Source organism: Balaenoptera physalus, assembly GCF_965194825.1.
Source record: "Balaenoptera physalus genome assembly, chromosome: 3".
NCBI lineage: Eukaryota > Metazoa > Chordata > Mammalia > Artiodactyla > Balaenopteridae > Balaenoptera > Balaenoptera physalus.
Genome location: NC_138890.1, coordinates 171,259,704 through 171,272,428, shown reverse-complemented (window position 1 = coordinate 171,272,428; position 12,725 = coordinate 171,259,704). Strand labels below are relative to the sequence as shown.

The 12,725-nt window shown below is 47.4% G+C and overlaps 1 protein-coding gene across 3 annotated transcripts in view; it reads left to right on the top strand.

Moving 5' to 3' along the window:
• The window catches only part of ADCY2 (adenylate cyclase 2), a 427,841-nt gene extending 415,116 nt beyond the window's left edge, over positions 1-12,725 (top strand). For all 3 annotated transcript variants that reach the window (XM_082454366.1, XM_082454365.1, XM_082454367.1), the window contains 3 exons: positions 4,038-4,152; positions 7,374-7,498; positions 11,907-12,725. In XM_082454366.1, the coding sequence (XP_082310492.1) occupies positions 4,038-4,152; positions 7,374-7,498; positions 11,907-12,059 (393 nt within the window). In that variant the 3' untranslated portion in view covers positions 12,060-12,725. The remainder of the gene's footprint in view (positions 1-4,037; positions 4,153-7,373; positions 7,499-11,906) is intronic.

Genomic DNA, 12,725 nt, shown 5'->3' with positions numbered 1-12,725 from the left:
TTTTCCATGCCCTCACTTTCAGTCTGAGTGTGTCTTTAAATTTGAAGTGAGTCTCTTGTAGGCAGCATATATATGGATTTTTTTTTTTTTTGTAACCTATCAGCCACTCTGTGTCTTTTGATTGGAGTATTTAATCCATTTACATTTAGAGTAAATGAAGATTGAGGACCCTGGAGTCAGATTGCCTGCCTGCAAAGCCTGGTTATTCCACTTACACAAGTTATTAACCTCTCTGGGTTTCCCTTTCTCATCTGCATAATGGGGATAAAGACAGGCATTCTTTCATGGGAATCGTTGTGAGGATTAAGTACATGCATACATACACGATTGCTATTAATTGTTCCAAAATTTCCAGCAGCCAACACAAGCGCAGTGCTTTAGTGTCCATAAGGTGAGATCAAATCACTCATTCATTAATATATTTGAAGCCAAGCCACGTAAGGCTGCAGCTGGATGCTCCACTGGGTCCCTGACCCAAGCTCTAACAAACAGGCCCTCATAACCATTAGGATGGCTCTGTAGTGAACAGTGTGCTTGGTAACTTCCTCATGGAACACGGTTTAACACATGGAGGGGGGAGGTTGTTGGCTAGAACATCTCTTAATGCATATTTTAATCAAATACATTCTTTGGTAGAGTGAGATCAGGTGGAGAACATTGCGTCCAGTTTAATCCAAGTTCACTGGATACAGAGGAATCCACAGATGACCCAGGAATCAGACCATTTTCCATAAATATTATTTCACGCCTCTGAGTTTTGGTAAACACTGGGAAGCTGTGAGTTCCAGTCCTGTTCTCCAAAAGGTGCCTGAAGCTCAGATGCCCTGAGCTCCCAGGTGAGGGCCGATCTCCATGCTGGGACACTCAGCTCACCTGGTTGGGGTGACTCTCCTTCAGAGAACTGTGAGGTCTGATCCGTTCTCCCAGGAGCCCCAGGCAGCAGAACTAAGTGCTCCTTAGACAGCAGTTCCGAATCTTCAGAATCAGACGAGCACCAACACAGCAGGAATGCAGTGGACGTTTGATGGATAGAGGAAGGCGAGCAGGAAAGAGAGGAGAAGCCGGGAGCAGAGGCTTGTGTTAATTTCACCTCGGTCAATACCAGTCACTTGGATTATAAAATAACCTCAATAAACATGCATTTACTTTATGCCACATTCCCTGCAGGTGAAACTTGCAAAACAAACAGCTTGCCAAATGTGTTCCAGGAAACTGAATGAGTGGTCTCGCTGTGTAGCTAGAAGTCAGTTAAATATTTGGAGACGGGAGAAATTATTTGGATCATGGAAGAAAGAGCTGTTTCAGGCTGTCGTCAAACATTTATCAAAAGTTCAGTTATAAGGACTTCTTGAAGTGAACTGAGTCTTCTAGAGACTGAGCATAATTTTCTCTAGGCTTTACTAAGCCCGAATGAGTCCTTGACGTTGGATTTAAACCCCACTCCCAGAGCTCAGTCTCTTCATTTATCACTGAGGTCACATCAAACCCGCAGTTGAAGCCTGGTGCCTGGAAACAGATTGGGCAGTCATTTATCAGGGAGAGAAGCTCGTTTGCTGCACCTTTATTCTGTGAAAAGCAAACCATTTCTCCCACGGCCAGTCTGTTCTCCTTGCCAGGACAGTTGTCATTTTTACGGCACAGGATCCTGCCTGTTGATTTAACAGCTCATGCCTCCCGTCAAGGAGCGAGATGTTTTCCAACTGACTGCAGATACCTCCAAATCATGTCTTGCCCCTAAGTCATGAGACAAGAGATACTAGCAAGCTCTGATGGAAAAGTGTAACTGTTCTTAAGAAATGACTCTCTGCATTTCCACCAAAGTTAGCTGACAGTCTGCTTCGTGGTTCTAATATTTTAAATTGTTTGGTTTTGCTCCCACACTTCTAAGTTGCGGATTTATGGCAACAGTAGTATTTCATCCATCTTTTTCTAGAATGATACAATAATTCACTCGAGGAAAGGAAGGAAGAAATCTTTCTCTCTGAGCCAGAACTTTAATTCCTCTTCCCCCTTCATATATATACACATATATATACGTGTATATATATGTATATGTATATATATGTGTGTGTGTGTCTCAATTGGGAGCAATTTTGTTGCCCAGGGGACGTTTGGCAATGTCTGGAGACCTTTTTGGTTGTCACGCTGGAGGGAGAGATGCTCTTGGCATCTAGTGGGCAGAGGCAGGAATGCTGCTCAACACCCTGCAGTGTGCAGGACACCCCCCAACAAAGACTGATCCCACCCAAATGTCAGCAGTGCCCAGGCTGGGAGACTTGCCTTAGTGCTACCCCCTTCACTGGCATTATCAGAAGGCCGTGTGGGTCATTGGATCGCCCTCTTGCCGTGTTCCTCTTTCCCTTAGCTGTTACCGTGATTCTCTCCGTCTTCCTGGCGTCTTGAATGGGCGGGTTCTCTCCGTCTTCCTTCTCAGTCATCCCCACCGAAACCCTCAGAGTTGGTTTTTATCTTCGCCCTCCGTGGAGTATGCCCCCCACCGGTCACCAGGTGCCTCCTCTTCAAACGCCCCCGAGAGCTCTCTCCACCTCTGATTGAACTCCTCTGGGGCCCAGGGGGGTGAACACCCGTCCCAGAAATCACAGCACGAGACCCGCGATGGCCCCGTGTTCTGTCCTCTCAAGTATTTCCAGGGTCCTTTACTGACCCCCGCCCCGTCCCAACTGAGGGCCTCCCCCGGGTCACCCCTCTGATATTTTGTTTCCGTTTCTTCCCTTGGGGCATCGCCCACTGCAGTGAACACGTGAATGATTCCTCTGGGCATGTGCTCCCCACAGACCATCCCTGGCTTTGACCTTCCACCACCGCTGACGACTCTCTCTCTGCTTCTCCCAGACATCATGCCCCGCCCGGCTACCCGACGGTCAACCGAAGTGCAGTCTCTCAATAGACGTTTACTAAGTGCTTCTTCTGCACCAGGCACTTGGCTGTTGTGTGTGTCTACAGGTTAACAGAACATAGTCTCTGCCCTTGTGGAGCTCACAAACCAGCCAGGGAGACCAAAGAAAGACGGAGAGGACGTCCATACCAAGAGCCTGACGGCAGCTCTGGGGCTGCATTTCAGTTCAGCCTTCCGAAGCTGTGTTCCAAACTATCCCGTGCACCTAACCACTCCAGTAAAAATTAATTTAATAAATAAGCAAGCAAGCAAATAAATAAATAATAAAATAAAAGTATGCCCCAAAAAACTGGGGGACCTTCAGGACGTGTAAATTAATACATTTTTATAGGTTATATACAAATACTAATAAAGAATCTATTTTTAGAATATAACCAAAAATAGAATTTTCAAAAGGATGAACTTCAAAAGTAAATACAAACAGACTAGGTGTTAACAAATTAATGGTAAATGTGAATTAGTAACAGGAATCATAAATACAAATTGATAGTAAAAAGAAGTAGAAATTTCCACTTACCTTCATTGGAAATCTTGGACTTTTCCTTCAGCTCCATACGGGTGATAACTCTCTCTTCCTCAAGGGATAATAAACCACCCAGGGACCAGTAAAGGCAGAAAATGGTTAGCCCCTGTATAAGTCTGCTCAGGCTGCCATAACAAAGTAACACAGACTGGCAGCTAAAACAACAGACATTTACGTTCTCACGGTTCTGGAGGCCGGAAGTCTGAGATCAAGGAGCCGACAGGGAAGGTTTCTTCTGAGGCTTGTCTCCTGGGCCTGTAGAATGCCACCTTCTCACTGTGTCTTCACATGGTCTCTCTGGGTGTGTCTGTGTCCTAATCTCCTCCTCTTATAAGGACACCGGTCATACCAGATTGGTCATACTAATGACCTAATTTAATCTTAATTCCTTCTTTAAAGACCCTGTCTTCAAATACAGTCGCATTCTGAGGTCCTGGGGGTTAGGGCTTCAGTATACGAATTTGGGGGTACACAGTTCAGCCGCAACACCCCCTCCCGCAAGGAGGCCAGAGGCAAGAGTGTGCATCCTGTGACCGAGGGAGCCTTTCCCCGCCTGCTGAGTCCTCACGCCCGCCTGCTCTGTTTGTTTTCCTTCAGGAGCCCGAGAGGCAGTACACGCACATCGGCACCATGGTGGAGTTCGCATTCGCCCTGGTGGGGAAACTGGACGCCATCAACAAGCACTCCTTCAACGACTTCAAGTTACGAGTAGGTACGTTGTGCAGATCTGGGGCGGGTTGTGGAGAAGGCCTGGCGTCAGGAACAGATTCACGGAAAGGTCGCCATCCTTGCAATGTTGGAGCAGTACAATGACAAATGCAGCGTTAGAGCAGCAGGGCTGGACGGCAGGTGGAAGGGCCCAGGGCAGCTATGAGCTCCTGCGGCACTTTTGTGCAAATTAGGAAAAAAAACAAAACACCTGCTTTGGTTGCACGCAGGCTGCAAGCACTTGGTTTCAGAAGTGGACCCTGAGCTGGGTTTCAGTCTCTCCAGCCACGGTCATTTCTGCAGGTCGTGGTAGGCACAGCCTTCAGCCATGCCAGGAGCTGATGCAAGCCTGACTGTAAACCCCTCCATCATTTTATGAGAGTAGGACCCACTACGGGCTATAAGATGCATCCAGACTTCAAAGATGTAAGACTGCTTTTTAAAAATGCATCTTGGAATTGTTGGAATAGTCCCACACTCCTGGGATCACAACCTATAAGGACCCCAAATGTGTCCTAAATTCTAACAGAGCTGGAGCTTTTCAGATTGAACGTTCAAATACCAGAGACAAAGCCAACTTTCTTCCAAAAAAAAAAATTCAAGTAAGTTCTTCCCTTGCTTTAAGTTGATTCTTGAGCATGTTTCATGCTCTGTTGCCTTTTACAAAGGTCTATCCAAAAAAAGTGTGTTTTAAACCCTCAGGCCTGCACACACCGCCTTGCGACGTTTGCATGGTCACTTGCAGCCATTTGTGATTTGTAAGAGCTTCTTTGACCATTTTATGCTGTTCTTGGCAACATATTTTGCTGCTTCTGAAAGCAAGTCCATATAAGAGTAGCTCTTTTAACAAATTCCATCTGAGTGGCTTTTCACCTCTCTTGCATACAGATTTCAACTTTTAAAAAAATCCCAATATTTGGGGCTATTTTCTTCCTTTGGTGTTCATATGTTCTGAACTGTAAAACCCAGAAATATGATACATTTCTTGAGCAAATGGGATTCTCTTCACTGTATGTATGTCTTATTGTCAGCATCTGAACACATTTTTATTTACACCTTCTCATCTGTGTGCCCAGAGGACCTGTATCTGGCTCCACCTGTACAAAGATGAGAAGGGCCAGGTGGGCAGGAAGCTGCCCCCATCAAATGTGGAGGTGGCCCTTTCACCTGGAGCTTTTTATTGCTTTAACAGCTTGGAAAATGGACTCCTCAAACTTTCATAATATGCTCCTTAAAAAAAGAAATCAATTGCATGGCAGAATGACCCCTGTCAAATGGTCTTTTTTTTTTTAATTGAAGTACAGTTGATTTACAATGTTGTGTTAATTTCTGCTGTACAGCAAAGTGATGCAGTTATACACATATATACATTCTTTTTTTAATATTCTTTTCCATTATGGTTTATCATAGGATATTGAATATAGTGCTCTGTGCTATATACAGTAGGACCTTGTGGTTTATCCATTCTACATAGAAAAGCTTACGTCTGCTGAGCCCAGCCTCCCACTCCATCTGTTGTCAAATATGTATGGACCAAAACAATATTGCCCTTCACTGCGAGGGGGAATGGGACAATTCTTTGCTAGTCATATCTGTTACATCAAAAGCCCAGGGTTCTTGGTCTGGGCCATAACAATATTTTCCAAATTAATGTGAGCAAGTCAATGGACTTCCTTCAGTAGGTACTTATTGAGTGCTTACTTTACACTGATTATTGAATAACTATTAATATCTATACACTCACCCCACACACCAGCTCTTTTAGATTTCTGCAGAAGCCCAGCTCAGTGTTTCCGTGGCCTCTGAGCTTGCCTTTCCCCAAACCCTCCGTCTCTCCCAAGGGCCGCTTCCCAGCCCCATCTTTGGACATAGTGCCATCCAGTGGCGGTTCACGGTAGGAACTCAGAAGGGTAATATTAGCCCCTACAAAATCATGATACATAGCAAGAGCCAAACTTGCTCCTAATGTCCTTTTCCGCATGTCAAGCTGTAGAGTCGGTCAGTGAGTGGGAACCACAAATCAAGCACACTCCTGCGCTTCAGCAGAGATCACTCCGCTGCCAGCAATATCGGCCCAGGCTCTCTGCCCTGGCCCAGAGCCACTGACCAAGCAAGACTCAGAGCCTCAGGGCAGCTGAGGGCAGTGGCGTCTGAGATCACCGGCCAGCAGCAGGAATAAATTATTTGGGATGTCTGAAACAGAGATTTGAGTTTTACTGAATACTCCACAAAAGCAAAGGAGAACTTCTTTCTCACTCTTGCGTACCTTCAGGGATTTTGTGGAACAACGTTTGTGCTGTGTTGCCTGCCCCCCTTTCCATTGCAAAGGGGAGGCTTTGCCTCCGATCTATAACTGGCCTTGTACACGAAGCACTTCAAGAGTGGGAAGTGAAGTCTCTCAGAAACACCCTCATTAATCCATACGATTTGATTACTGCAGTAAGGCTGGGGAGGAGGGGGTCTTAGATCCAGGAGAAAATATAGGGGGGAAAAAAATCAACCAGTGTCAATACCTCTGTTTCTATTTCTGTGGCCTACCTCCCTGCGACGCCCATAACAACTGTGGGTCCGTGTGTTTGAACTGAGTTCTTGGGACAAGGAATCGTCCTACTTGCTACACTGGGGGTGGGGGAAGACCCCAGGCAGGGGTCTGTGAGAATTAGAAGCTTGTACATGTCAAGCTCACAGAATAGTACACGGCAGGTAGAAAATGCAGCACACGTGTCAAGGGGCTGGTGGTGGTTTAAGCAAAACATTAGAGGGAACCCAGAAGCCCACCAGCGGCAGGACGGCCAATAAATAGAGTTCACAGACTCGCTGGGGCCGGTTAAAATTAAAGTAGGTGCATTTCAGAAGTAATTAACCACAAAACTATTGGAAAACAAGATAATCATCTCTTGCCTAAGATTACGTGGCATCATAGAAAAACAATGATAATGTTGAGTTTTATAAAGTATACCAATTTTACGCTATTACGGAATAATGATAAATAGACATATGAGCGCGAATCAAGAAGAGGAAGAAAGACAAACATTTTACTGTTTTTGAGATGATGAAGTTAGAGGAATCATGGTTCTTTGTTTTAGAGTTCCATGAGTTGGGCGAATGTTTGCTGCGTAATGATGGTTCGGGAATGGTCTTGTAAAACTTTCCTGTTTGAGACAGTTGCTTACACTGTCAGGTTCATGATTCGAATCGTGCTCAGCTGGTTCTGGTGTGTCACAGGTATTAACCATGGCCCTGTAATAGCCGGCGTGATCGGAGCTCAGAAGCCACAGTACGATATCTGGGGCAACACCGTGAATGTGGCCAGTAGGATGGACAGCACCGGGGTCCTGGACAAAATCCAGGTAATTTAGTCTGCTCTGTCGTTATCCACTGTCTGTCCTCTTGGGAACCATGAATAAGTATATAATAAGGATAATATATTAAAACAGAGGGAAGAAAGTAAACTTTGTAATTTAGTTAAACTTTTTATTGGGGAAATACTAATTCGTTTCTGCATTAACTGTGAACCATAAAAATTGTGAAATAGTATGAAGGTTATTGCATTTGGGAAAATGGGTGATCACAGCGACCAACAGGGCAGTGCAACCACCTGATGGGAGGGGCGGCAGGGGTGCCCTTCTCCTTGGTATAACCCAGACCAGACGTGACCACCTGCCTTCCTCTCCCTGGAGGCTGAACTTGGAGGATGAGTGAAGGGGCCAACCGCGGAGAGGAAGAGATGAAATGGAGTGAGGTGAAATGACAGTACTGGATCAGACTAGCATGGGATTCGGATATCTGGAAATGACTGGAAAGCTCTGGAATCCACCCAAGGGGGAGAATTCCAAGATCTGACAAGTTAAAAGCAGTGGTGACTGGGCACACCTACTTGGGCCGCAGCACCAGCACCTACAACGAGAGGCTCACTCTCCGAACGAGAAGGATGTGTGTGTGTATTTGTGTGTGTGTGTGCGCGCGTGCCTGTGTGTCTATGTGGAACTTGCTGTTTTCCTCGCCTTCAAAAAGCAGTGGCTCCACATTTCACCCCAGCTTTGTTGTCTTCTGGAAGATAAATTCCTGCCAATTGGCAAGTTTGTATGAAAATCACTGGACACAACTAACAGGCTTTATCAGTTTTTTGTCCTCTTCAGAGAATTCCCTGAGCCCCTGTTCCGCGCCTCAGCTTGGCGGAAATCCTCAAATAACCCTGCCTCCCAAAAGTACGATGGACACTGGAGTCCGTTGTTAACCTCTGCAGGAAGCTGTCAGCTCCAGCATCACCTAGAAGGGGCTTTTCGTGAAGCCCCTGCGTAGCTCGCTTGCTTTCAGCCTGACCCCACCTCGTTCCTCCGAGAGGACCCCGTCTCTGTGGCCTTTCTCAGGCGGAGCTTGACCTTTAGATGGAAGGTGACACACGTGACCTCTACGTGTCCGCCTTGCAGTCAGAATATGAGTCACCGGTTGCTGAAAAGTTAGCAACCATCCAGCAAAGAGAAGAGAGAGAGAGAGAAAGAGGAGTGTGGAGGAGGAGAGGAAACATCCCAGGCCTTCCCGGCCAAATTGGCTACTGCCGAGGAAAAAGAGAGCTGGCTATTCTCACGGGATCCACCCCAGACCAAGCTCTCAGCAAAAATGGGGCTCCTCTGATGAGGGCTTTCTGTCTGTACATGGCTGGCCGCTCCCCGTGCCCAGGGATGCTCCAGCGATCCTGGGCAGCCCGGGGCTTCTGCTTGGCGGGGAGAGAGGCAGGCTGCTACCAGGAACGCATCTGCCCACCCGTGGGCCAACCTAGGCCTCCACCACACAGCAGGAACGTTCGGAAGATGGGCGGTAGTTCCGCGTGCTTCACGACTCTCCAAGCAGTTTTCAAGCACTTAGGATAAGTAGCAAAAGCAATCTGAGAGAGGCGGGTCAGGGGAACGTGCCCTCCCGGAGACCATAAATCCCCTACAGGTCAATGTTGACAATGATCACGTGTGTCTCTAAGAGGAAACTGGGCCTCATAAAAGTCCGTGTGACTTAGTGCCGTGCAGCCAACCTGGACCATCTCTGTGCGCTTTCTCTGAGCCCGGGGAGGGAACAAGACAGGTTTCAGCCCGTCCAGAGTGAGGGATGTCTTCCGCAGGCCTGCGTGTTCACTCAGTTCAGCGGCTGGAGGGTCCGCATCTGGGTAGGTTTTCTTCTCCGGAGGGCAGAGCTCACCCCAGCTCCACTAGCCTCTCATTTCCATTTATGTGCGAAAAAAACAGTAGTGAGATGCCAGGAAAAATTAAAAATGATGCTGAGAATATTTAAAGCTTCCCCTGGGCCTGAAGAACAAGTTCTTTTTCTTAAAGAGGATTACACTCCCACCATGCTTCCTATGCCCCAAGAACAGCATAGGAAACCCCTCATCCCCCAGCCAGGCTTCCCCTGGGCTTGGAGGAATCATAGCTGGAGTTAATTAGGTTGATGGCTCCCTCTGAACGTCACGGTAATTGTGTGCTTGGTGATACAGATTCCAACGGCCACTCAAACATGCCAAGGGCGTGCTGCTCTGCACCAGCCTCAGCTGCAAAATTAACCTCCAAGGCTCCAAACGACGCGTTTGCTCACTGCGTGGAAGACCGGAAGCCAAATGTCTGCAGCAATCTCTAATTCTGATTGCCCCTAAGAACTCTAATCAGGAGAATGTATTTGTCATCTGATTTTCTTGACTATGTCCATCATATTTTTTCAGTTCTTATCTAATGTTCCTGAGCTACACCTGTCCTCCTCCTCCGGGACTTGGGCCCAGCCAGGGGAGGGCAGGACATGAGCATCTGGCCTTTGCATCCCCCTTTTCCTTCCTGCTCTGCTCAGAAAGACCCACACTTTGGCCCCTTTGCTATGGCCCAGCCACTGGGTCACACTGCAGAAGACAGATTGATCTTTCTAGCTCTTGCCCACAGCCTGCCCTTGAGATCGTCACAACACACACTTCAGCCTTGCTTCTGGGGGCCCCTGGATGCTGTCCTGGGTTCTAGAAGCCCAGCCCTCCTGTGGTTTTGATGTGCTGCCGCCTCTGCCCCATGGCAGCGTCCATCCTCCAGGCCCCTCTCAGCCACCAAGGGGCTGGCTCATTGCCCCTGCTGCTGCCCCAACACCACACGGCCCCCCGGCGGTGTCCACACCAGAACCAGAATTGTGGTGTGGCCTGCCCGGCACACGTGTGTCACCCACATACCCAAGGTGGCCGGGCCCTACAGGTGCCATGGCCGTTTCCTCTGATGAAGTGGGATGAAATCCCTCCTCCTCGTCTGCTGTTTCACATGGTTCCAGAGCAGTGTTACCAGGGATTTCTGGGAAAATAGCTCCCTCCCTGTCTGCTCAAGTCCCAGATACCTCTGGGGGGCCTGGCTGGGCGACCACGTGTCTGATGGGTGGTCCCTCACCTCAGAAGCTGGGGTCTTGTTTGTAGCCCAGTCTGTGTACCTCACACGTTCTCTGCTTGAGAGGATGCCTTTTGCAGGAGGTTCCTCTGACACGCAAGCCTCAGACCCCGGCCCTCGGTCCTAGGCGTGGTCTCTCTCGAGAGCACGGCACGTGCTCAAGCTGAAGACAGTACAACCCACCTCCCCTCCCCTCGGAGAGAGGATCCGTCCTACCCAGCAGGTTTCCCTGCCCACTGACCCAGCAGGACCAGGACGTAGTGCAGAGATGGGGTCCTCACCTCGTGGTGCAGTGGCAGGAAATCAGGAGTCCTGTCACATTGACAGGCCGCCCCGGAGGGGTCACTCCTTCCAGCATCCCGAGTCAATCCAACGAGGTGGGGAAACTTTCCAGACCTGACTCAGAGCATCCTGTCCGCCCTCAGGCTGGTGCGGATTCCTAATGTTCTTTCAGTTTTAGGTCATTTTATTCACGTGTATTAAACTTGAAACACGTGGCCATTTGCAGAGTCGACTGTGCTGCTTCTCGTGTGTTTTATCTATTTAAAATCTATCATTAATATTTATTATTTTATGAAATGACATTAATAACAATTTACAAACATCATCCAAAATCCCACCACTTCAGCATAGGTTTACTTCCTTTTTTCCAGGTCTCTTACATGTGAAAGCATAATCTTCACGTGGTTAAAATCATGGCATGGATCCAGGCTTAATTCTCTTTTGGGGGGTGAAATAGTTCGACATGATTTCATCATCTGATCCGTGACATTGATCACGATAGCGTCGTAGTTTTTGTTTTTGTTTTTGTTTTTGTTTTTTTCAGGACACTATAAATCTGAATTTTATTTTAAAATCATTATAATTAAACATGTCATTATTTTTCAGTTCTATAAATTGTAACTGATGTCTGTAAATAATAACAGTAGTCAATAGTCATTTTTAAATAAATGCTTACTGCATGTTCGGCCCAAGTTCAACTCTCAAAAATATGGAATGCTTCACGAATTTGCGTGTCATCCTTGCGCGGGGGCCATGCTAATCTTCTCTGTATCGTTCCAGTTTTAGCATATGTGCTGCCGAAGCAAGCACGATAGCATCGTAGTTTACTTAACCCTGGAGATTACTTGAATCTTAGGTTGTTTCCAGTTTTTCACTTTCTCAGCACTGAATTAAACATTGTCCTTAGAAAGCTCTTCCTCTCATGGATTATTCTCTCTTCTGATTTCTCAGGAGTAGGATGAATGGGTCAAAGAGCACGAACGTTTGGGGGCTCTTTATTCTTGTAGTCAAATGCCCTTTGAAAGGGCCGTGTCCACATCGGCACTAAGCCCGTCTTCATCTGTCACTGTGCTTCCAGGTTACTGAGGAGACGAGCCTCATTCTGCAGACCCTGGGATACACGTGCACATGTCGAGGAATAATCAACGTGAAAGGAAAGGGGGACCTGAAGACGTACTTTGTGAACACAGAGATGTCACGGTCTCTCTCCCAGAGCAACCTGGCATCCTGAAACGTCGCCTCGGTGTTGGCAAGAAGACTGTATTTTCAGGAAGACAACAGTGCACTTTCTGACTGCCACTTCTGTCCCTCGTTTGTGATGTGTGTGCTCTGTTCTGTTCTCTGGAGCCTCTGTAAACTCATTCCTGTGACCCGGGGGCCTGCCGTGTGGTGTCTGACGTGTGCCAAGATCGCCCTGCCACTTGCACCGTGCTTACTCCTGAGAAGAAGGAAAAGGAGTGCGCATTACAGCGGAAAAGCCTTCAGAGAAACTGACAGAGATGAGAGAGGCGAACCAGACAAAAATTCTTAAGGCAATAAAACTAGGGGGTGTATATTATCTTCCGGTGCATGTTCTTTTCTGGAAAAATATGGTAGCTCGCCAACCGCATCTGCTAGTCTGACACTAAAACACACAGTATTTGTGGCTAAGTTGATTCTGTCACCCCACATGGAATCCGTGTTCACCCACGTGTCTCATTTCGGTGACTGTCCTCGGCCCAGCTGGGATCCGTGGCTCCGTCACCTTGCTCTGTCGTGTCTCGTGCCGGCAGCACGTTACCATCCATCACCAGAATTAGTTCTTACAACCTAGGACTAGTTTTGTACCAAACACGTCTGATGTTTTGATGCCATTGTCTTTTGTAAGGTTAATTCATTAAAAGTTTTATGTACTTTG